The 26,641-nt window shown below is 35.2% G+C and overlaps 2 protein-coding genes and 1 pseudogene across 2 annotated transcripts; all 3 read left to right on the top strand.

Moving 5' to 3' along the window:
• The first annotated feature begins 10,381 nt into the window (after positions 1-10,381).
• LOC132607073 (putative oxidoreductase TDA3) lies at positions 10,382-14,405 on the top strand (annotated as a pseudogene).
• Positions 14,406-16,411: 2,006 nt separating this feature from the next.
• LOC132608271 (premnaspirodiene oxygenase-like) lies at positions 16,412-17,132 on the top strand. The gene is made up of 2 exons (XM_060322321.1): positions 16,412-16,965; positions 17,075-17,132. Exons 1-2 carry the CDS (start codon positions 16,457-16,459, stop codon positions 17,130-17,132), a joined length of 567 nt encoding a protein of 188 aa, XP_060178304.1. The 5' UTR covers positions 16,412-16,456.
• An 801-nt stretch (positions 17,133-17,933) lies between these two features.
• Positions 17,934-22,190, top strand: LOC132607072 (premnaspirodiene oxygenase-like). The gene is made up of 2 exons (XM_060320879.1): positions 17,934-18,978; positions 21,117-22,190. The coding sequence occupies exons 1-2, from the start codon at positions 18,067-18,069 to the stop codon at positions 21,735-21,737; spliced, it is 1,533 nt and encodes a 510-aa protein (XP_060176862.1). The 5' UTR covers positions 17,934-18,066; the 3' UTR covers positions 21,738-22,190.
• Positions 22,191-26,641: the final 4,451 nt, after the last annotated feature.

The following is a 26,641-nucleotide window of genomic DNA, read 5'->3' as shown; positions in this document are numbered from 1 at the left end:
TAACTTTTTCAGAAAGAAAGCTAGCATCTTCTTTTGGTATGATGTAGATGCTATATATTGTTGTGTTTGTTGTGCTTCCTGTTGGTATGTTGTTGTGCTTCCTGCTGGTATGTTGTTGTGTTTGTTGTGCTTGCTGTTGGTTGCACGTTGATGTTGTTATTATAGTTTAGTGTAGTGAATGTGTGATATGGGGTGTGTGTATGTTGTGTTATATAGATGGGTTACAACCGAATTAATAGGCCATTTAATGGTCCTTGACCATGTTGGATTTAGTGCCTTGAATAACCTTTGTTGACCATATTAAATTCATGCCCAACCTGAATTTGTACACGTTTAACAGCTATGTCAAGCTGAAAAGGAATTTGTACATGTTAAACAACTATGTCAAGCTGAAATGGTATAGCAAGCTTACTGTAATGCTGTTTTGATTAAACGAACAAGACAAAATACTAAAATGTCAATCCATAAATGTGTACATTTAAGAACTACAGGGACAGTATTCATCATAATTAGATTTTTCATGGCTGCTTGGACTGTGAACAAGTGCTTTCTTGGCTTGGGGTTGCTATCTTACCTCTACCTTCTGTCATTTTCTGATGTATCTCTTGTAGTTTCCTGGTTGTGACTATTTCATTGCCTCTCCATTTCAGCTTACTATTTGCACTTGGCTTGTAGCCAATGTCACCAGTTACCTCTGCTGATCTGGTCACCTTTGCTTTACTAGTTGAGACAATCCTGCTGCTTGACATGCCAGGCTGTTTATACAAATAATAACAAGAAGTTAGTAATGGAAACTACACATAAAAGAACACTTAGTAATGGAAACAACACATAAAAGAACACTTAGTAATGGAAACAACACATAAAAGAACAATTAGTAATGTTATCTACAGAATCTACTTTTACATTAGTATTGAAGTAGACCTTACACCAATAATCTATGTTGTAATACATCAGTTTGTCCATCATTTTCGTTGGACCAAGCAACTTCATCTGCTCAATGTTTCTCCTTAGTTGAGACTCAAAGGTGCTTTTGGCAATCCTCCAAAACTGTTGTCTTCTTTGTAGCCCTCTCCAGTCTTTGCTGAACTTAGCCAAGATGTGCCTAGCACACTTTTTGTGTTCAACAGCAGGTAAAAGATCTTGAATAGCAACAAACAGTCCCTGAAACAGTAATCGTTAGTATAGATGAATACACATGAGTTTTTATGAAAAACAATTGCAACAAAAATCAAGGAAACATACCTTCTGCATATCTGTTATCAATGTTAAATCTTTCTCATCTCCAAGTGCCAAATATTCCTTCAAAATTCTGATAAACCAAGTCCAAGTGCTCTTGTTTTCATACTCCACCACAGCCCATGCCAGAGGCAACATTTGGTTATTACCATCTTTACACACAGCTACCAACAACTGTCCTCTACAAACCCCTTTCAGAAAACAACCATCTAAACCAATACATTTTCTACAGTGCTGAAATGCTTTCTTTAAAGCATCAAAACAGATATAAAAGCTCTGAAAAACAGGCCTACCATCAGCATTTGGTTCAGCAAGTTTAACTACACAAGTGGAACCAGGATTGGTCCTTAACAATTCATCCCTATAGTCAAGGATTTTTCCAAACTCCTGAATGTGATATCCCATGATTTCTTTCAGTGCTTTTGCTCTTGCACTTCTAACTGTGGTCTTACCAACATGAATATTAAACTTTGTCCTAATTATCTTTTGCAACTGAACAACTTTAATGTTTGGCTGCTCAGTTATTCTCTTTCTATATGTCTCAACAATAAACTTGGCATTACACAAGTAGTTTTTGGTAGTTTGGAGGCAAGTATGCTTTGGAATGTAAGTTTTAATTTGTAAATCATCTGTGGTTTTATCAAGCCTAGCATACAATATTGATGTGATTCTTCGAGTTAACAAAGAACCAATCGACAAGGATCTTGTTCTTGAAGCGATTTGATGGGCAGATTCAAGAAACGGACGTATCTCAAGTTATAGGCATTGGATTAAAGTGATTCAAAAACTATGTGAAATATGATGATTTGAACTATAAAAATAACTATTGAATGGTTTAAATCAAGTAAGTATTGAGGGCAAAACGATGGAAAGAAAATTAAGGTTCTGCGTATGAACTAAAACGAATTTTAATCAAGAAACGCGTTCTTGAATGATCAAGAACAAATAAAGTTCCTAAGTCACCACTTGAAATCAATTAACGTGATAAAGAAACACCACACGTAACTGAAAACAAGGTAAAGACTATCACCACCTTGCTTGGAACCAAAAACAAGGATAAAGAACAAAAAATAGAAAGAATAACTCTATTGCAAAATTTAGGTTTATGCTAAAAACGTGAATAGTGTTTAACAAAGAATAAGAACCCTTATATAGGCCTAGGGTCTCTTCTTTGATGACTACAACTCCCTATTCTACTCTAGAAAGGAAATAGCTAAAAACAAGGAAAGTAAAATCCTATTCTACAAGGAAAGGGGAAAGTAAAACCTACTAGAACAAGGAAAACACTTAATCCTAATTTAAGAAGGAAATAATTTTAACTTGGCTTCTTGGGCTTGAAATCATCCTTCGGCTTCTTGAACTTGAAGACAAGTCCACATACCAATTCTTGGGTTCACAAGATCTTTTTGTTGACGCCCTAAATAACAAAAGCCCAATATAGCTTCTTGATTTTCATCATTCTCCCCTGGTTGAGAAAGACTCGTCCTCAAGTCTGAAGGCTCAACAAATGGTGCAAGATCAGCTAAATTAAATATCGGGGATACCCCATACTCTTCTGGTAGCTCCACTCTATAAGCATTATTACCCAACTTTTGAACAACACGAAAGGGACCATCATCTCTTGCTTGCAACTTTGGATACTTTTGTTTAGGAAACCTTTCCTTTCTCAAGTATACCCACACTAAGTCTCCCACTTTAAAGAGTTGTTTCTTTCTCTTCTTATCAGCTTGTTTTTTGTATGTTTTTGTTTGCCTCTCAATCTCTTGTAAAACTTTCTCATGAATTTTCTTCAACTCTTTAACTCTCTCATCAGCATCTCCACTAAAAGAGTGATTTTGAATGAGAGGAGATAATTCTAACGGACCAAGAGGATTCTTACCATATACCACTTCAAAAGGACTCTTTCCGGTTGTTTGATTCACGGACTTGTTGAAAGCAAATTCAGCCTATGGCAGAAATGACTCCCACTCTCTTATGTTCTTCTTAACCAAACTTCTTTATAGGAAACCCAAACTCCGATTGACTACCTCTGTTTGTCCATCCGTCTGAGGGTGATAAGACGAACTATACTTCAACTCTGTACCAAGCTTAGCCCATAAAGAACGCCAAAAGTGACTTAGAAACTTAGTGTCACGATCTGAAACAATGCTTCTAGGAATACCATGCAACTTGACAATATGGTTAAAGAACAAAAAGCCACATGTGTTGCATCACTTGTCTTTTTGCATGAGATAAAGTGGGCCATTTTAGAGAACCTATCTACCACGACAAAGATAGAATCCTTACCTTCTTGAGTTCTTGGTAATCCAAGCACGAAATCCATGCTGATATGTTCCCAAGGTGATGTGGGAATTGGCAAAGGTTCGTATAACCCCTTATTGCTACCATGCATCTTTGCCCTTTTACAAGTTTCACAATGTTCAATCAACCTCAAAATATCTCGATTCAACTTAGGCCAATAGAAGTTTTCTTGAATCATCTTTGATGTCTTAGAATGGAAAAAGTTACCAGCTAATCCACCCTCATGTGCTTCTCTAACAATGGACTCTCTTAAAGAGCCTTGTGGTATACAAAGTTGCTTGCCATAGTAAAGAAAATCATCTCTTATCAAGAACATTCTTTGTGGACCTTCCAAGCATCTCGTCCAAATGACTCCAAAGTCTGGATCAGCCTCATAAAGTTCCTTAATATGGTCGAATCCGAATACATTAGTTTGCATGATGGAAAGCACACATGGTCTTATACTAAGAGCATCAACAACTTGATTTAGTTTTCCAGCCTTGTGCTTGATCACAAATTGAAAATTCTGAAGGAACTCTTCCCATTTTGCATGCCTCGTGTTGAGTTTTTTTTATGATTAAGATACTTTAGTGCCTCATAATCAGAATATAGAACAAACTCTCTGGGCAGCAAGTAATGACTCCAATGTTGCAAAACTAGAATAATAGCATAAAATTCTTTCTCATAGGTGGAATACCTCAGCTTAGGTCCACCCAACTTCTCACTAAAGTATGCAGTGGGTTTACCTTCTTGACTAAGGAATCCTCCAATGCCAACACCTGAAGCATCACATTCTACTTCAAATAGATCATTAAAGTTTGGTAACTGAAGGATAGGAGCTTGTGTCATCTTATTCTTGATCAATTCAAAACTCTTTTGGGTAGCTTTATTCCACTTGAATATGCCTCCTTTTAAACACTCAGTTATAGGAGCAACCAATGTGCTGAAATCTTTAATAAACCGTCTATAGAAGGACACTATTCCATGAAAGCTCCTTATGTCTGAAATTGACCTAGGAGTTGGCCAAATTAAGATTGCCTCTATCTTGCTTGGATCAGCTTGAATACCAGCACTAGTTACTATGTAACCAAGGAAGCAAACGCTATCAGCATAAAAGATGCACTTCTTGAGTTGTGCATGCAACTTCTCCCTTCTTAAGGTTTCACAAACCTTCTCCAAATGTTTCTCATGTTCGACTTCCTCCTTGCTAAAAACTAAGATATCATCAAAGTAAACAACAACAAACTTCCCCATGAATAGTCTAAACACATGAGTCATAAGTCTCATGAATGTGCTCGGAGCATTAGACAAACCAAAAGGCATTACCAACCATTCGTACAAGCCTTGGGTAGTCTTGAAGGCAGTCTTCCATTCATCACCTTCTCTCATACGAATCTGGTGATATCCACTCTTCAAATCAATCTTGGAAAAGATTTTAGCACCATGCAATTGATCAAATAGATCGTCTAACCTAGGGATTGGAAAGAGATACTTGATGGTGATTTTGTTGATTGCCCGGCTATCAACACACATCCTCCAGGTGCCATTTTTCTTAGGAACAAGCAAAGCGGGTACAGCACAAGGGCTAAGACTCTCTCTTATTAAGCCCCTCTCTAGTAACTCTTCAACTTGCCTTTGGAGTTCAGCTTGTTGTGTAGGATTCATCCTATAAGCAGCTTTGTTTGGCAAAGAAGCCCCAGGTACAAGGTCAATTTGATGTTGAATATCACGCATAGATGGAAGTTCTAATGGGACATCCTCAGAGATCACATCATCAAACTTAGTAAGTAGCTTTTTGGCTCGTGCATCTAACTCTTTCTCCTCCTCTTGTGAGTTTTCTATAGCTACTGCAATATACAATGGCTCTCCTTTATTAACGTGGCCAACAACTTGTGATCTGGTTAATAGGGCATCACCCATGGGTTTGGTCTTCTTATTAAGCTCTCTTGGGTGCAATGGCTTCAAAGTTATCTTACGTCCATCAACAATAAATGAATAGGTGTTAAGGTATCTATCATGATGAGCACGCCTGTCATATTGCCATGGTCTGCCAAGTAATAAGTGGCAAGCATCCATACTCATTACATCACACCAAATCTGGTCTTTATAGATTTTACCGATTGAAAAAGATACCAAACATCTTTTTGTGACCTTCATACCTCCACCATCTTGTAACCACTTAATGTTGCAAGGCTTGGGATGTTTCTCGGTCTTCAAACCCAATTTAGTCACCATCTCTTCCGAAACAGCATTAGTGCAACTTCCACCATCAATAATCACAGAACATACCTTGCCATGTGAAGTACACCTAGTGTGGAAAAGTGTTTCTCTTTGACATGGCTCTTCATCTTTATGTCCAGCATGTAAGCTTCTCTGAATAACTAAACAGGCACTTTCATCGGCTTCAATTTCGGCATCCTCACGTTCCTCATCAACTTGATCAGATTCTTGGTTGTCTTCATGATCAGCCCCATCTTCTTCCTCAACTATCATAATAGGCTTTCAATTGGGACAATCAGCTTGTAGATGGCCAAAACCGTGGCACTTAAAAAAACTTTCTCCTAGTTGAATCCTCTTGAGGTTTCTTCTCATCACTCTTAGCATTAGTTGAATTAGAAGAATTACCTCTATGGATTGCCTTGGAATTCCCAGCACCAATACTATTACTCCCCTGGTTAGAATAGTTCTTCTTGGGGTAAGATCTTTTCGGCTCCTTTTGTTGTTGTTCAATATTGATAGCAAGTTTTCGCACATCATTAAATGTCCAATAAGGCTGCAGTCAAATAGCATCTGCGATGGAAAGCCACAACCCACCAATGTACCTTGCTATAGTTTGCTCCTCATGTTCTCGAGTATCACACTTAATCATGAGATATTCAAACTCCCGAGTATAGTTTTCCACGGTTAGGTCTCCTTGACGAAGATTATGAAACTTCAGATAGTTTTCTTGCTTGTATGTATCAGGAATAAAACGTCTACGTAGTTCTCTTTTCATCTTCTCCCACGTTCGAATCTTTCCACGACCTTCTCTTTCTCTTTCTCGTTTAAGATTCTCCCACCAAAGTGATGCATATCCTCTAAGCTTGATGGCAGCAATCTTAACCTTTTTCTCCTCAGAATAGTCCTTGAACTCAAAGATTCGTTCAACAGTGAGTAACCAATCCATAAACGCATCCCCTTGGGCTTTTCCATCAAAATCGGGAACATCAACTTCACATCATCTCTTTTCTCCCTTATATTATTCCTCCTTCTTCATGGATGATCAAATTCATCATCTTGGCGTCTCCTAGTAAAATTAGAATTATCGCTAGAGTCATCTTCATCAACATCATGAAAGGGATTAATATCAGACCCTTTATCATCATCCTTAGGAATCCTTCGCCGTTCTTGCCTTTGGTAACGTCGAAGTTGTGTTTGTAATTGTTGTATGGTCCTTCTCATCTCTTCCATCTCCATGTCACGATCCGCTACTCTTCCATCATCTTCTTGAACCCAACGTCCTCTTCTTGCTTGTATATTATTAGCCATGGTACTCCTCAACTGAGCTCTGATACCAAATTGATGTGATTCTTCGAGTTAACAAAGAACCAATCGACAAGGATCTTGTTCTTGAAGCGATTTGATGGGCAGATTCAAGAAACGGACGTATCTCAAGTTATAGGCATTGGATTAAAGTGATTCAAAAACTATGTGAAATATGATGATTTGAACTATAAAAATAACTATTGAATGGTTTAAATCAAGTAAGTATTGAGGGCAAAACGATGGAAAGAAAATTAAGGTTCTGCGTATGAACTAAAATGAATTTTAATCAAGAAACGCGTTCTTGAATGATCAAGAACAAATAAAGTTCCTAAGTCACCACTTGAAATCAATTAACGTGATAAAGAAACACCACACGTAACTGAAAACAAGGTAAAGACTATCACCACCTTGCTTGGAATCAAAAACAAGGATAAAGAACAAAAAATAGAAAGAATAACTCTATTGCAAAATTTAGGTTTATGCTAAAAACGTGAATAGTGTTTAACAAAGAATAAGAACCCTTATATAGGCCTAGGGTCTCTTCTTTGATGACTACAACTCCCTATTCTACTCTAGAAAGGAAATAGCTAAAAACAAGGAAAGTAAAATCCTATTCTACAAGGAAAGGGGAAAGTAAAACCTACTAGAACAAGGAAAACACTTAATCCTAATTTAAGAAGGAAATAATTTTAACTTGGCTTCTTGGGCTTGAAATCATCCTTCGGCTTCTTGAATTTGAAGACAAGTCCACATACCAATTCTTGGGTTCACAAGAGCTTGTTGTTGACGCCCTAAATAACAAAATCCCAATATAGCTTCTTGATTTTCATCAAATATCCATGGACAACCATCCTTGCACCTCACCCTAACCCTTGTAGGCTCATTCACCAACTTTTATACTTTAACCCTTTTCATGACAGCATATTTTGTTACTGCTCTCCTAAACTCATCAACATCTTTAAAGACCATACCTAACTCTGCCATACAACTTTCTTGCCAGTGGGGTCATGAATGATTTTGTTCTTATCATTCTTCCTTCTTGTAAACCTTTGTCTTCTTGGTAGATTTACCCCAACAGATTCAATGTCCTCTTCATCATCCCAACCCTCATCCTCATCTATTTAAAAGCTATCATCAGCAGAACTATCAATGTAAGGTTCATCACCTCCTAACCTACCCTCAAGACTAACCTTACCTTTTGTAGTTTCATCAAATCCTAGATCCACACCAGCTTCACCTGCTGGAACCTCTTCACTATCAGGTTTTGCCCTCTCACTTCTTTTTCTCCTCTGAACTTCAATCCTCCTTTCAGCCCTCAACTTTCTTACCTCATCAGGCTCATCACTTGCATATTCATCCTCACCTTCCCCTTCTATGTCATCTACAGATTGTTCACTATCACCAGTTGAGAAATCAGAACCCTCATCTAAGGAATCAGATCCAACTGGACCTACATCTTCAAGATCTTCATGAACAGCAGGTGTAGAAGATGAAGGACCTGCTGTATTTTCAGCAGCACTAGCAGAACAAGTAAAAGAACAATGGGGTGGATTATTTTCAACTGAAGCTACAGGTGTAGAAGAGGAAGGGCTTGCTGTATTTTCAGCAGTAGTATTGCACAAGGAAAGGTAGGAGGTGTTTTTTCTGGAACAGAAAAATTTGAAGTAGGAGGTATTTTTTCTGGAACAGAAAAATTTGAAGTAAAAGAGGAATGGGGTGGTGTGTTTTTAGCAGTAGCATCAGGTGTATAAGAGGTAGGAGGTTGTGTTTTTTCACAAGTTTGAGTAGAAAAGGACAAAGGTCTATTAGGACAATTTAAGGGCTCCTCAACAACCCTTTCATTACTATCTCTTTCATCAGCCCCTATGTCATCAGCCCCTTTATTAAAAGGGGAACAAGATTCCTCCCTATCCCTATGACTAACATATTCTAATAAAGGTGGGTCAACAACTGCTTCATCAACCATGTGCTTGACAAAAACCTCCATAGTATCACCTTCATTCAAGCCCACAGTCATATTTAAAATAACTTCATCACTATCAACATCTACCAAAATGCCACTATTAGGTGGCTTAATACTAAATGTGCAAGTAGTTGTGTATCCTAATTCTTTAATAAAGTCTCTCAACTCAAAAAAAAAAAAACATATCAACATTGACATTGAATATATCAGTAACTTCCCCACCTTCATATATTGGCTCCCCATTATTTAAGTGTAACACACCTCCATGGTACCATCTTAAGGTTACATACACAAAATCAGCCATTTACTACCTAAATACAAAATTAAAAAAAAAACAAAGAATAACAAGTAATTCAACTTAATGTCAAACGGAATCAAAAAAATAATAAGCATATGCACAGTAACTGAAAGCCCTAGACTACATCGTTTTTTAGAAGAAAAAAAAATCAAACAGTATGCACAATATGATAATAAATATGCTGATTACAGTTAAGGAACTATGAAAATTTGTTCTTTATAGTCCTGATTTCAGGTAAGGCGACAAAGGACAAAATCCTAGTTTCGTTTTTTGAAAAAAAAAAAAGTAAGGAAACTAACCTTTACTAGATGAACAATGAGCAGCAACGGAAATATGTACGAAAATATGTACGTGTTAGTCCTGATAATATGTTGACAAAGATTGGGGTTGAAAATGGTGTTTATCGTGAAATTTGGGATAGGTGTTAGGTTTTGTGAATATGAGAATTGGGGGTAATTTAATTTAGGTAATGGGTGGGTTACGGGTCAAAAATGGGGGGAAATTAAAGATGTGGCATGTAGGCCAGGCGCCTGTGGACAAGTGTCATTTAATAATTGGGGGTTGGCATATTGGACTGCCACATCAGCAAAAAAGAGGCGTTTTAATACTGAAAAAAAATTGTCCGGGGGGTAATAGGACCAGCGCAAAGGTTAGATGTATAGTTGGGATTTTGGTCAAACGTTGGGGGGTATTTTAAGTATTTACTCTAGATAATGCCATCAAAGATGGTAAAAGTAAGAATTAGTAGAGGTATTTGACTGAATTGGAAGTTTAGTTTGGTTTGTCTGTAATTAAGTTTTGCACTATTATTTTTTTCATTTTTTTATGTAGCTGTAGGTCAAGTCATTTTTTTTTATGGGTTCTTTCTTTTTGAAAATCTTTTGTGTGAAATCTTAACGGTTAAACCGATAACCGAACCAATAACGATCAATAACCCATTAACCAATAACCCAGTAATCAATACTTTAACGGTTCTTTAACTGTTTAACATATCTATAAACCGATAACTTTCAGATCCGAACCGAACCACCTGATTCTCAGCCCTAGAACAACAGCACCACGTGTCATATTTCCAACTAACACAAATCCAAGTCCCTAACTCAAAAATTGAGAAATGTCGGTCATCCCTGCATTTCCATTTCCATCCATTTCAGTCCCCAGAAAAGTCCAACAACTGCACCTAAAATCCCCTAAACTCTTCCTAATCCGATCCTCAATGGACACTCCACAACCGAAACACATGGCAGTTTGCGGCGGTGGAGTAATCGGAGTTTGCACAGCTTACTTCCTATCAAAATCCGGCGCAAACGTAACTCTAATCGAGCAATCTGTCGTGGCCTGCGCTGCCTCCGGTAAGGCTGGAGGTTTCTTAGCCTTAGATTGGTGCGACGGCGGTCCCGTCGCGTCACTCGCACGCGCCAGCTTTAATCTTCATCGCTTACTCGCTCAAGAACTTGATGGACCACAATCTTACGGTTATCGTCCACTTACTACCTTAAGTGTCTCTGTTGACGAGTCGTTATCATCATCATCATCTTCTTCGTCGAACTGAACTGGGCCGCTTCCGTCTTGGGTTAATGGCCCAGCTAAAAGCCCAAATACTATCGGGTCAACTGATAGCACGGCCCAAGTCCATCCACAATTGTTTACTAAAACACTATTGTCCAAAGCTATGGAAGATTATGGGGTTGAGCTGGTGATTGGTAATGTTGCTTTCAGAATACTCTTTCTGTTCCAATTGACTCGCTCCGGTTCATTTTTACCTGCCGGTTATACTAAAAATAACTTTTTCACTTTTTATTTTCGACTTTAGCTAACATATGAAGAGAAAGACAAATTTTCTAAGTATATTGAGACTATACATAAATTAATATGGGTATTATGATAAAATATGTACTACATTTATTAATCCCTTCAAAAATGGACAAGTAAAAGTGAAGAAGGGCGTATGTGGTAAAGTTTGACTTGGGACAAAGTTTAAAAGATAGAATAGACATTTTTTGAATTTATGGTCTAAAACAAGCATTTAACATTTGGGTGGCTATAAATCATTTCATTGAGGGTGAAAGTTGAATTGTAAAGTTAAGTTGTTTGTAATTATAGAAAATAACATTCTTTTTGGGATAGATCAAAAGTGAAGTGTGCCAAAAATTGTGACAGAGGGAGTAAGTTGCTTAGGTTTAGGATGGATCTAATTTTTTGAATTTTTAAATTTCTATTCAATAAGATTAGTTTGTTGAGATATTTTAGTTCTTTTGCATTTTTGTTATGCAGATCTTTTACAGATTTATGTTTTCAAGTTGGCTATTTAAAGGCCTCTAAGCTTGATAATTATTGACATAGATATTTTCAATCTCTACTTTCAAACTTATTTGCTTCAAACTCATTTGCTGCACCATCTTTTAAAAAACCAACAGGTAAAGCCGAGAGAATTGAAATGGTGGAGGGGAAAACTAGAGGGGTAGTATTGGAAGATGGGAGAGAGATTGTGGCAGATGCAGTTGTGTTGGCACTTGGGCCTTGGACTAAGAGATTTTCTCTTTTGGGCTCGCTTTTTCGGGTTTATGGAATTAAGGCCCATAGTATAGTACTGGAACCGAAAGAACCTGATAGGATCACGCCACATGCTCTGTTTCTTACTTATTATCCTGCCCAAGGTGGGAAGCCCATGGACCCGGAAGTTTATCCTCGTCCTACAGGTGCGTCAGTTTTTACAGTTGAAACAATTGTCAAATACTGGACATATATAGAATGATGCTTGATGTGTGTCAACAGTGAATTTTATCAGTAACACATACTAAGAATAATATCTCATGCTATTACTTTTGCCACAACAAAGCAGTGTATCAGCTAAAATATACTAAATGAATTTTGGTAATTTGTGTTGAAAAATGGAATATTAGGAATACGCGTGTAATTGGACGTGCTTTTCCGTATCTCTATTGGGACCCTATTCATCTCTTTGAGTTAATCAAGAAATAGGTTTGATCGTCCGTCTTTTTGATATATATCAGGCATTGGGTTCTCCGGATAATTCAAGTCGAAGCAATTGGATGCCCAATTCGGGCCTATATGACATGATCGATCAATAGATCCACCTCTGTCATATACTCTATTCATCACACTAGATAGATACATATCATATTCAAGGAATATAGTATTAACTTGCCATTCATCACATGAACCATTAGTACAAAACAGTAATAGTAACACTTTTCTGGTCTTTAGAGACAATGGTTAGCTAGTTCCTTGATATGTATATGATTGTGCCTACATGTCTCTGGTCTCAAAACAGTAATATGCTATTACTTATGGACTCCACGTCAAATAGTAGGAACTAGGAAGAGGGGCCAATTGTGATTTGTGCCTACATGTCTCAGATCCCTTATTTCACCTGATCATTTTGTCGACACTCAACAGGATGTTCTGATTAAAAAAATGGTCAACAAGATGTGCCTCACACTACCCTCATCGTGCATCTTGTGTGAAGTTAAGAAAAGAGAAGTGCTATGGTGGCAGGAGGTTGTCTTCGAACACATTTTATCTATAGTTTTTCTTTTAGAATAGGTAAATATGCATTTTAGCTGTAGTTGATCTGCCATAGACATATATTTTTGAGATGGTCATGTCAGCCATGATCATAACCATCTCTACATTTGGGTGGTTTCAAAGTGTGAGCTGGGATTATTGGCTTGTTCTATGATCATACTCTTGAGGAAGATCCATGTTCTACAAAGCTGTAAGCGACCTTTTTATTCTTCTCTAATTTGTATATCTGAAGCTTAAGCAAACATCATGTTACTTTCAGGCAGCACTCTTTTGTTTGATGTGATGGTTCACGATGTACATGGATGATATATCAACATATAATTCCTCACTAAGTCCAAAGACGGAGAATGTTCCCATTCCAACTATGACTTGTTCTGGTTTCAATGAACTACCTGATGTGGAAATGAATCGAGGGTTTCTTTACTTTATTGCAGACATTTCAAAATACTTTAGAAGTTACATAACTAAGCAGCATGAAAAAAGCTCCCCTTTTTCTTTCTTCCTTTCTGTATTCTGCACCAATACGAAGATTTTATAGAATTGCATGTCGAGTACTATAATGTTAAGCTTTCATGTCCTTCAGGGGAGGTTTATATATGTGGAATGTCGGCTCAGGCAGAGGTTCCGGACGATCCAGCGCAGATCACTCCAGTTCCAGAATCAATAAACGCGCTTAAGAGAGTGGCAGCTAGTGTGTCAAGCCATTTAGTGGAAGGGGAAGCAGCTGTAAAGACGGAACAAGCGTGTATCCTACCTTGCAGCGAAGGTGATGTGCCAATTATCGGTGAAGTTCCCGGTGTGAACGGCTGTTATGTGGCTACTGGACACAGCTGTTGGGGAATTCTCAATGGTCCTGCCACTGGTGCAGCTATGGCTGAACTTGTTCTGGACGGACATGCTAGCATTGTTGATCTTAGCCAATTTAACCCAGCAAGATTTGCTAGTGTTCTGAAGAAGTAAGATGACTACAGTCAGACCTTTCTATAACAGTCATTCTGTAACAACGTTTCACTATAACAACCACGTTTTCTGTGGAACCGATCTGTCATGTTACGTTATATGTTGTCTATAACAACATTTCGCTATAGCAGTCAAAAACTATTGTGACAAATGATGTTATAGAGAGGTTTGACTCTATATACAAATCTATCTAAAAGGTGAAGATGGCTTCATATACTCGGCACTGCAATAGGCAAAAGGATAATTTGTTGAATGAAGAACTTGTAGTTTTTTGGTTTTTTTTTTTTTTTTTTTTTGGTTTTTGGGAGTTCTGAAACTATTGATTAGATGTTGAGAGAAACAAGAGGTCACAATTACATTTTCATTATCGGCACAGTAAGTATGTTGTCTCTCCAAGAAAATAAGGTCTCTAGACACAAATGCACTGTTTGGCAAGCAGAGTACTAAAAGCTTAATCAGCCGGGATACAGTTATCATGCAGAATGTTACTATGGTCTTTTTTCTTATTTTCTGAACAATAGTGATGTATGGACCAGCTTAAGGGGACATTACTCATTTTGTTTCAGTTTATATGATATTCTTTTCATTTTAGCTTGTTTATAAAAGAATAACATATTTTTATATTTGAACTTATGTAATTTTAAACTTTCATTTTATTCGTAATGACATGCTCTTATAGCCATAGAACTCATAACATGTTTTAAGAAAATTTAGAGATATCTTTTCTTGAGTTTGATCAAGTTTGGATGTTCTTCTCTTCTCCTTCCATGCTTTACTCCAAACATCGATATGAATAATTGAAATGGAACCAAAACTATCATTAACCAGGATTTGAATTTCAGTAGACACAATATTATGGGTGATCACCGTCCCTTTTGCCTCAGCGTCTGTTCTTTCCGGCCTAGTTGCTCATACCCATGCTAATAGGAAGGAAACACATATATGGTAAAAATTACGGGATTTAACTGCCGCGTTTCCCTTGATCACTTTGGCTACACATTTGCCTTAATAAGCCTTAAAACTGCAGGCTTGTGCCAATTGAGTTTGATGTCTACAGGCTTGTTCCAATTGAGTTTGATGTCTATAATCAAAGGAGATCACAAATTTTTAGTGGTTAACTTAATGAAGAATGCTTGAGAGCATGCGCATAAGCTTTTCAAAATTTTTAGCCAGATGTGTGTAATAGGAACAATTTATCATCATCGTAGTTTTGTCCATTTGTGGAATTATTACAAGTTACCAGCAAAAATGGACCACAGATATTGTTAATTAGATCCTTAAAGTATTATTTCACAATATTATAACCATAAAACTAGATGAATTGACTATTAACCTAATCAGACCCTCAATGATCATGTCAAAAGCATGAATTTCTCCTTCATCGTAGTTTTGTCCATTTGTGGAATTATTACAAGTTACCAGCAAAAATGGACCACAGATATTGTTAATTAGATTCTTAAAGTATTATTTCACAATATTATAACCATAAAACTAGATGAATTGACTATTAACCTAATCAGACCCTCAATGATCATGTCAAAAGCACCAATTTCTCCTAGTCATCATAGTGTTGGACATTTATGGAACTATTACAAGTTACAAAAAAAAAAAATGGACCACATATATTGTTAATTAGATCCTTAAAGTATTGTAGCACAATATTATAACCATAAAACTAGATGAATTAACTATCAACCTAATTGGATCCCCCGTGACGTCACGTCAAAAGTTTGGAATGCCAAACTCATGTATTTTTAACACACCAATAATCAATGGAAGCGTCTTAAAAACAATTTGAGGATATTGAAGTACTTAAGGCTTTAAAAATTCCTATTCCTTGCAGTTGTAGGACCTGACCACATGTATGATGTAACGAGTAATCTCTTCGTCTCAATTTATGTGACACCGTTTAACTTGACATAAAATTTAAAAAATAAAGGAAGACTTTTGAAATTTATGATCTAAAATAATTTTTAGATATTTGTCTGGCTATAAATCATTTCATTAAGGATAAAAGTACAATTTTAAAGTTAAGTTGTTTCTAATTATAGAAAGGTGAAATTCCTTTTTATAAACCAACTCCCTTCCCTTCTAAGAAAGGGTAATAAAAATATTTCTCCACTAGTTTGAGAGTGGATGTAATTAAGCTCGAATGAAGAGAAAGCAAAAATAAAGGCCCACTTTGGAGCAAATTCCCCTCTTGAAGTTGTAGTTACGTACTAAAAAGAAAAGACTGCCACATAAATTGGAACATAGGATAGGAGTAGTTATTCGACTTTGTAGACAAAAAATAAAATAAGGTATCTGACCACATGTATCAAGTAAAGAAATGCCTTGAACTTTGATCTGTACTGCTTATTTTATACTTTTAATTAACTCATTCTGTATTACCCAATTTTTAATAAATGGATCTTACACAAATAGCCAGTTGTATTCACTGTGTAATTTTCCTAGCCAGTATATATGAAACACAGTTTTACACATATTATACATGATTTATACATATATTATACATCCGCCGACTATTTCGTATAAACAATTGGGTGGACGACTATTTAAGTTAATTCTTCTTTATTTTTAATGAAATGTAGGACTTGTTCTCTGCGGGAACAGAAACTTCAACAACAACAACACTGTGGGCCATGACTGAAATGATGAGGAACCCAAGTGTGTTAGCAAAAGCACAAGCAGAAGTAAGAGAAGTATTCAAAGGAAAAGAAATTTTCAATGAGGATGATATTGATGAACTAAAATACTTAAAACAAGTTGTAAAAGAAACCTTGAGACTTCATCCTCCACTCCCTCTTTTAGTTCCAAGAGAATGTAGGGAAGAAACAAACATCAATGGATACACTATCCCTTTAAAAACAAGAGTCATGGTTAATGTTTATGCGATGGGGAGGGACCCGAAGTATTGGGAAGACGCGGAAAGCTTTATGCCTGAGAGATTCGAGCAGAGCTCAGTGGATTTCATGGGGAATAATTTTGAGTATCTTCCATTTGGTTCTGGAAGGAGAATGTGTCCTGGAATTTCATTTGGTTTGATAAATGCTTATCTTCCACTAGCTAAATTGCTATATCATTTTGATTGGAAACTCCCTGATGGTGTGAAGCCTGAGGATTTGGATATGACTGAGTTTTCTGCAATAACGTTAGACTCAAGTTTGAAAATATATATCCGATGGTGCTGCTAACATATTAACATGGGTAACATATACCTCGAAATTTGGAATTTTCTTCTGTCTGTTTCAAATATAAAGCCAAAGTTTAATAGCTGCCACTGCAGAAAGAGATTTTGTAATTGCGAAGATCTATTGATCAATATGAATCTCAAAAGTATAGTTGATCATATCGCTCTGGATCCAGACTCGTTTAAAAGCAATTGTGGCAATAGGTCAATATATCACATACGCAAAATCTTGCGTATATCGTTAGAATACGAATAATACAAGGTGACGTCGTAATTTTCCGACTGGAATCTCTATCACGAAAATTGGAATTACATATCGCATATATTTTCCATATCATTGCAGGCTGTATTAGTATTTAATGGTTAATCTATTATGGTTTGGCATTATATTAAAGACTTCGTCATTATTCTATTGATAACAACCAGGTGTTAATTGAACCCAATTAGCAACTGGTTTATTGCTTTCATCAAATGTTTGATAAACAAATATACTAAATTCTAAAAATGGTCTCTATCCCAAATTCAACTTTCATTTAGTTTATGCCAAAAGTGGTGATGTCTTGCACGTATAATCTTAGTAATATGTGACAAGCATTTTTAGTCCCTCAATTATGTTATTGAACTCGGATTTTGGTCCTTATGAAATACAGTATGATTTAGCATATTTAACCATTAACTAACAAAAATATGTGTTTTTGTCGTTTTATGTACAAAATATATAATATTTGAATGATTTCTAGAACAATATTACACTCAAATATTGAATAACAATACAAAATTAACATTACGTAATGGGTAATTAAGTAGTGTCACATTTGCGATATAGTTTGTCAGTCACCAGCAAAAGGATTTAAATACATCAATTGAAGGTTTAAAGTGATTTAGCCAGATATCACGAGGGTCAAATCGGAATTATATCAACAACTGAGGGATGAAAACTGCTATTATATTCATTTCCTTTACATTAGGATTATATATTTAGTCCAAAAGAAAGCCTATACAAAAAAGGCAATACCAACAAAACTTTGAACTTGAGAATTGAGACACCCCTATTTTGATCTGATGGAGTTTCAATTTTCATTCAACTTCATTTTCTTATGCCTTTTCTTATCATTCCTCTTTCTACTACTATTGGAATGGAAAAAATCGAAAACCTTAAACAAACAACTGCCTCCAGGTCCATGGAAATTGCCTATTCTAGGAAGTGTCCATCACTTAGCATTAGAAGGTGGACTTCCCCATCATGCCCTCACAAACTTGGGCAAAAAATATGGACCTTTCATGCACCTTCAACTCGGTGAAATTTCTACGGTCGTGGTTTCTTCTGTGGACATGGCGCGAGAGATACTGAAAACACACGACCTTGCTTTTGCGTCAAGGCCTAAATTAATGTCCCTCGACATAATATTCTACAAGAGCACTGATATTGCGTTTAGTCCTTACGGGGATTACTGGAGACAGATGCGCAAAGTATGCGTCATGGAACTTCTCACCGCCAAGATGGTCCGGTCCTTTAGTTCCATTAGGCGCGACGAGGCTTCGCGACTCGTGCAATTCATCCGGTCATCGACACCTGGCAAGCCGGTAAACGTTACAGAACGGATTTTATGGTACGAGAGCTCAATTACATGCAAAGCAGCATTTGGAGAATTATTGAAAGATCAAGAGAAATTCATTCGAATTGTGAGGGAATTGATGGAATTAGCAGGTGGATTTAGTGTGGCTGATATTTTTCCTTCAATCAAGATCCTTCATGTGCTAAGTGGATTGAGGAGTAGAATTTGGAAAGTTCACAAAAATGTTGATGCTATTGTTGAGGGTGTTATCAATGAGCACAAAAAGACTATTGCATGTGGTAAAAAGGCAAATGGTGCATTAGGATGCGAAGATTTAGTTGATGTTCTACTAAGATTAATGGAGAGTGGGGACCTTCACATCCCAATCGCCGATGACAACATCAAAGCAATTATGATTGTAAGTATTCTTAGAGGGGAAATCTCAAGAACTATTCTTAATACTCTCATGCACCGCTTTATTTGTGTCTTAATTTGATTGGATTCGGAGTTTTAAAAAAAAAAAAAATTGAATCTTGTGATCTTAAGCTAAAGATTAAATTTATATACCAAAATATATGACCTTAAATCTTTTGATCTTAAACATGTCATATGACATGTTGGAGGTAAAGACTTATTGACTATAGAAAATTACATTCTTCAAAAATACTAAAAAGAAGACGCATAAATGAAAATAGAATGAGTATTTATCAAGAAAATCAGGGGTTGCTATATAAAAAAATAACCAATTAAGTCAAACCTTAAAGCTAAACAAATTTTTTCCTAGTTATAAAAATTTCTTTCTTCGATGGAATTACAAGCCGAATACCAACAAGGACTGTGATAAAATGAATAATTTTTTTTTATATACTTAACGAGATTTTTGAAGTTCGAGACTTAGGAATAAAAACTTACGTAGAGTTCCCCCTTCAAAGGGGTTCCCTTTTTTTTTTTTAATCTAATACAACCTTGATGCTAAACGAATTTCTCCTAGTCATCATAGTTTTGGCCGTTTATGGAATTAGTACAAGCTACCCGCAAAAATGGACCACATATATTGTTAATTAGATCCTTAAATTATTATTGCACCATATTATAGCTATAAAGCTAGATATAATTAACCTAATTAGATCCTCAATGATCATGTCAAAAGTATGAATTTCTCCTTCATCGTAGTTTTGCCCATTTGTGGAATTATTACAAGTTACCAGCAAAAATGGACCACAGATATTGTTAATTAGATCCTTAAAGTATTATTTCACAATATTATAACCATAAAACTAGATGAATTGACTATTAACCTAATCAGACCCTCAATGATCATGTCAAAAGCATGAATTTCTCCTTCATCGTAGTTTTGTCCATTTGTGGAATTATTACAAGTTACCAGCAAAAATGGACCACAGATATTGTTAATTAGATTCTTAAAGTATTATTTCACAATATTATAACCATAAAACTAGATGAATTGACTATTAACCTAATCAGACCCTCAATGATCATGTCAAAAGCACCAATTTCTCCTAGTCATCATAGTGTTGGACATTTATGGAACTATTACAAGTTACAAAAAAAAAAAAATGGACCACATATATTGTTAATTAGATCCTTAAAGTATTGTAGCACAATATTATAACCATAAAACTAGATGAATTAACTATCAACCTAATTGGATCCCCCGTGACGTCACGTCAAAAGTTTGGAATGCCAAACTCATGTATTTTTAACACACCAATAATCAATGGAAGCGTCTTAAAAACAATTTGAGGATATTGAAGTACTTAAGGCTTTAAAAATTCCTATTCCTTGCAGTTGTAGGACCTGACCACATGTATGATGTAACGAGTAATCTCTTCGTCTCAATTTATGTGACACCATTTAACTTGACATAAAATTTAAAAAATAAAGGAAGACTTTTGAAATTTATGATCTAAAATAATTTTTAGATATTTGTCTGGCTATAAATCATTTCATTAAGGATAAAAGTACAATTTTAAAGTTAAGTTGTTTCTAATTATAGAAAGGTGAAATTCCTTTTTATAAACCAACTCCCTTCCCTTCTAAGAAAGGGTAATAAAAATATTCTCCACTAGTTTGAGAGTGGATGTAATTAAGCTCGAATGAAGAGAAAGCAAAAATAAAGGCCCACTTTGGAGCAAATTCCCCTCTTGAAGTTGTAGTTACGTACTAAAAAGAAAAGACTGCCACATAAATTGGAACATAGGATAGGAGTAGTTATTCGACTTTGTAGACAAAAAATAAAATAAGGTATCTGACCACATGTATCAAGTAAAGAAATGCCTTGAACTTTGATCTGTACTGCTTATTTTATACTTTTAATTAACTCATTCTGTATTACCCAATTTTTAATAAATGGATCTTACACAAATAGCCAGTTGTATTCACTGTGTAATTTTCCTAGCCAGTATATATGAAACACAGTTTTACACATATTATACATGATTTATACATATATTATACATCCGCCGACTATTTCGTATAAACAATTGGGTGGACGACTATTTAAGTTAATTCTTCTTTATTTTTAATGAAATGTAGGACTTGTTCTCTGCGGGAACAGAAACTTCAACAACAACAACACTGTGGGCCATGACTGAAATGATGAGGAACCCAAGTGTGTTAGCAAAAGCACAAGCAGAAGTAAGAGAAGTATTCAAAGGAAAAGAAATTTTCAATGAGGATGATATTGATGAACTAAAATACTTAAAACAAGTTGTAAAAGAAACCTTGAGACTTCATCCTCCACTCCCTCTTTTAGTTCCAAGAGAATGTAGGGAAGAAACAAACATCAATGGATACACTATCCCTTTAAAAACAAGAGTCATGGTTAATGTTTATGCGATGGGGAGGGACCCGAAGTATTGGGAAGACGCGGAAAGCTTTATGCCTGAGAGATTCGAGCAGAGCTCAGTGGATTTCATGGGGAATAATTTTGAGTATCTTCCATTTGGTTCTGGAAGGAGAATGTGTCCTGGAATTTCATTTGGTTTGATAAATGCTTATCTTCCACTAGCTAAATTGCTATATCATTTTGATTGGAAACTCCCTGATGGTGTGAAGCCTGAGGATTTGGATATGACTGAGTTTTCTGCAATAACCGCAGCAAGAAAGTGTGAGCTTTACTTGATTGCCACCCCTTATTATCCTCTTCAAGAATGATCTCTGATACAACAGTGAGGGTCTTGGGGGGATTCTTTATGTGTTTCTGAACTTGTGTGAATTATGTGTTTAAATTATGAGGGGAGATCAGCTTGTTTCAAGCTGGTATATATCAGTTTGTGTATAGTTGTGCAATATATTCTTGTGATGTTCAATGAGTTCAGTGTTATAAATGGGATCTGAAGTGTGTGTTTTAACAAAGCTTCACCAAAATTATATGAAAATGCTTAGTGATTTTTTTTTAAACTTATTCATATAAAATCGGGTCCGTGGCATTTTGCACCCTTAATGTGTGCTCTTTTTTTCAACTTGCACCCTATCCTATTTTTTTTTATGATTTAAACCCCAATCTCTTTATTTCCTTGCAAAACAATAAATTCACCCTTTTTATAAATTTACCATGAGGGCAAAATAGGAATACAAATAATATATCTTTTTTTCCTTCAATTTATTTATTTTATTAGAACTGCAACAACAATAAATTTTATTTTCAAAGCTCTTTTTTTATTTTTTTATTTTAAGTGATATTTCTCTATCAATAGTTGCTAAACATTTGGAGTTCTTATTGTTACAAGTTTGTCGTTTTTCCTTTATAATTTAATTACTACTAATTTATAAAGGAAAAACGACAAACTTGTAACAATAAGAACTCCAAATGTTTAGCAACTATTGATAGAGAAATATCACTTAAAATAAAAAAATAAAAAAAGAGCTTTGAAAATAAAATTTATTGTTGTTGCAGTTCTAATAAAATAAATAAATTGAAGGAAAAAAAGATATATTATTTGTATTCCTATTTTGCCCTCATGATAAATTTATAAAAAAGGTGAATTTATTGTTTTGCAAGGAAATAAAGAGATTGGGGTTTAAATCATAAAAAAAAAATAGGATAGGGTGCAAGTTGAAAAAAAGAGCACACATTAAGGGTGCAAAATGCCACGGACTCTATAAAATCAGTCGTAGTAACCTCTTTTGTCGGTCCCAAGCGCCTATGCTTACCCTATGAATTTGTGTTATGCTTTATAAAGTTTTTCACTTTGCTCAATTCTATATTAATGTGAGATTCACCTAAGATATCATGTACTGCAGACCTTCCTTAGAAACTTTCAACCTATAGCCTGTCAGTTCTTCTCTATGATCCGCCCTCGTTGGCCCGCCCTCCATCAAACCTTGCATAGAAGAAATTGCTTCCTTCTAGCTTCAGTAAGTATCATTTGTTGTTTGCTTTGGTTTTAAAAGTAATATGGTCTTTCATGACAACATGTTGTTTTGTTTCTTGCGTTGAATTGCAAGTTTTTCAATCAATGTTTGGAATTTTATTTACAAGTTAATAAGATTTATAATAGGCCGCCAACATGAGAGTTTATAACTTAACAAAGATATTTTTCAATTGCATTCTCTGAAGATTAATAGAACAAAGAATACCGTAAGCTTGGGGAATTTTCACCAAATCTTGCAAAAAGTCCAATCACTTAAACAAGAGTGCATAAAATTGAAATTTACATTCATCACATATTCCTATTTCTAAACGTGGAGCTATGGCCGAGATAGAATTTTCACTAAGGAGGTTCAATATCTAATTATTAACTATATACTAATATTACACGTAGAAATTCGAGTACACCACTAAACACCGTTGAAAGAAAAAACAACTTGGAAAAAACAGTAGCATGGGCGGAGAATATTATCCCTGGGATTGATACTGGAAGCTGAGAAGTTCCGGAGTCGTTTTTCACTGAAGTACCATTCTTTTTCTCTTTGAAATTGAGCTACTTCTTGATTTTTTGAGTTGTGCTTCCATTATTGCTCATCTTGTAACTATTAATGTATTTTTGCCTGTTAATATAATAATTATTTCCCTTATATGAGGTCTCGTGCTTATCTCTACTAAATATTGGACAACAAAAGTTAGGTTTACATGAAGGTGGAGAAAGAGATGGATTCTTAGTATTAGCGATCAGATTCCTCAAATATTCCCCATCTCCCTCTACCCATGTAAGTTGCCTGGCCAACTCCTTTTTTGGAGCTTCTTCATGTGAGAACATGGCATATAATCATGAGAGCGTCATTATAACTATTCTCGTCGTCTTCTTCTTCTTCTTCTTGGTCGTGTTGTTTGCTTAATTTATAGCTCTCTTTTATTTTGGATGATTCACTTTTGGAGGTAAATTGTCTTGTTTTATTTATAAGTCTCAAGTCCTACAAATATGAGGATTAGGTTTACTTAATCTATAGGGAGCAAAAAAGTGATAATACTTGTTTTCCATATAAATTCAGGAAAAGAAAAGAAAACTTGGTTCCGCTTTAAAATTTGCGTATGTATTCGTAAGAAAGAAAGTCACTCTTGCTTTGGAAGTAAGCAATTGATTAAATTTTCAATTTGTGGTTAAAAAAAAAAAAAAGTTTAGCAAAAAAGGTTTCCAAAAATGAAAAGAAAAAGAAGAAAAAAGTTCCCAAACCAAAACTTTCCATGTGTTCTCGTGACATTCAATGAGTTCAGTGTTATCAATGGGATCTGAAGTTTGTGCTTTAACAAGCTTCACCATCCAAAATTATATGAAATTGCTTAGAGATTTTTTTTAAAATCAGTCATAGCTGTTAGTCCTTTTGTTTTTACGAAATCCAATATTCTTATCACGGTCTAGTTCAACAAGTCCATTCCTTGATATCAAACACAAGCACTTGCGCAAGATAATAGACTTTTTCCCCGTGTTGAGGGCGAGATACTTAGAAAATGCCCCGAGGAACAGGTGTGGCTGCTTGTGTCGCGAGGCTTATTTCCCAAGCGCCTCTGCGCCCCAAGCATGCCCAATGTCCAACATCCGAGACTTGTCCAACAGTTGCTACACAATTATGTGTGAAATTCCCCAATTAGCATTCGACTATCAAAATTCTTTCAAGTAATACGTTGACACTACTCAATTCATCTATCTCAATTCTCAAATATGAAGTTTTAGAATTTGCACTACTCAAAGTTTGAGCCGTAGTATCACATACTATTGTTGAGAATATATCGCGAAGGTAAGTTTCAAGTTTTTCATTTCTTCAAGAGTTTATAGTCAAACTTCATAACGTGTCAAAAACAAAGTAGATACCAGCAAGAAGAACTGTACATGTTGTTTAGTCCGAATTGTTCACGACAACTAGTGGGTGGCAAGTGTAACAAGCTCAAGAAGAGCAAGTATTTGTAAAGAGATAAGGGTCAAAATCACACCTTAGCTATCACAGTTTTTTGAGTTTCATACGTAAACTATCAGAAGGTTGAGAAAACTACCTAAATTATCACTATCTAATTTACAAAACACACCTCAAATTATTCTTGAATGACATGTAATCTACACTCTCCATTTTATATAAAAATATTGTCAAGTGTTGTCCACGTGGATAAATAATGTCACAATGCCACCTACATGGAAATTTAAAAAAAAAAAAACTATTTGTTTTTAAAAAAAACTGAAAAATAATAATTTTTGTAAAAAAATATCAAAAATTATAGAAAATAAATAAAATGTTTAAAAAATGGAAAAGTTATTTAAAAAAAAAATTAAGAAAACTGATTATTTAGTTTTCACATTTAAAAAAAAAATCAACTTTTCCATTTTTTTAAATCATTTTTTTTCTAATTTTCTAAATTTTTTGATTTTTGTTTTTACAAAAATTATTTTTTTAATCCAAATTTGTTTTTTTTTAATTCTGATTTTTTAAATAAAATAATGCAGTTTTTAAAAAAAAAATACAGTTTTTTTTATAAAAAAATATTATTTTTTAATTTTCATGTAGGTGCCACCATAGCAGTACTTATGCCATGTGAACAAATTTTTTGAGAAAAATTTAGCTTCACTTGCCTTTTGGAGAGTGATTTTACACATTTAGTTCAGGTGTGTTTTGCAAACTAGATAGTGATAGTTTAGATAGTTTTCTCAACCTTATGAGTGTAGATATGATATTAAAAAAAAAGTGATATATAGAATGTGTTTTTTACCCTTATCTCTATTTGTAAATAATAAGAGCCCTCACGAGAAGTGGTCGTGCCATGAAATAAAACTGACAAACAGAAGAACAAAACTATGAGAATCAGATCTGCAGCCCGTGATATGGACTGATCAGAGGCTAATCTTTAACTAAGCCACTCGACTCGACCAACATCTTTATGCCACATTTAAAACGAAAAACTGCTGATATACAAAGATAAACAGTCTTAAAAACAGGATGGAAAGAGCAACAACTATTCCAGTTGACTGTACATCTATTCTTGTAGGTGATACAACTAATACTGAACTCTAGTGCCATAATAGACTTCATTAGCACATTACATAATGTCTGATGGTTATTGTACTTCTTTTGATTGTAACTCCACCCAGCATTAACTTTAGCTGCGTCTAAAATCACTAATACTGAACTCCTAACATATATTATAATTTTTTATTTTTTTATTTTTTTGAGAAGGTAACTCCAACATATATTCTTGAAAATAGATAAGCAACTATAATGGCACACAAAATGTCGAGCTTGAAGCTCAGACGACGTTGACCTTGTATTCTTGCTAATCTCTGTCTCAAAAACATAAGGTATCTTGTCCAACCCCAATCTTCCCTCCATACCACCCAAAGAGAAACATCAAAGCACATATAGGTTAAAGAATAAACCGAGAATTAAAATTAATGTGGAAGTAGCTAGTTCGCAGAATGACCAATATTTATTAAGGATCTTCGAAAGACAGATAGTAGTTTGACAATTTTCGAGAAACTGATGTCATTTTCAACTCCAAATCAGTAAAATTCCCCTGTGGCTTCAATTGAAAGTATAGTGTGCCATAAAATTTATACTTTGTTGAATAATTCAAGAACAATTGATATATAAACATATCATAAAGGAGCAAAACTGCAAACGACTAGACTTGTTTC

Source organism: Lycium barbarum, chromosome 8, assembly GCF_019175385.1.
Source record: "Lycium barbarum isolate Lr01 chromosome 8, ASM1917538v2, whole genome shotgun sequence".
NCBI classification, from domain to species: Eukaryota; Viridiplantae; Streptophyta; class Magnoliopsida; order Solanales; family Solanaceae; genus Lycium; species Lycium barbarum.
The sequence above is the reverse complement of the archived record's forward strand: the minus strand, read 5'-3'. Positions and strand labels throughout refer to the sequence as shown.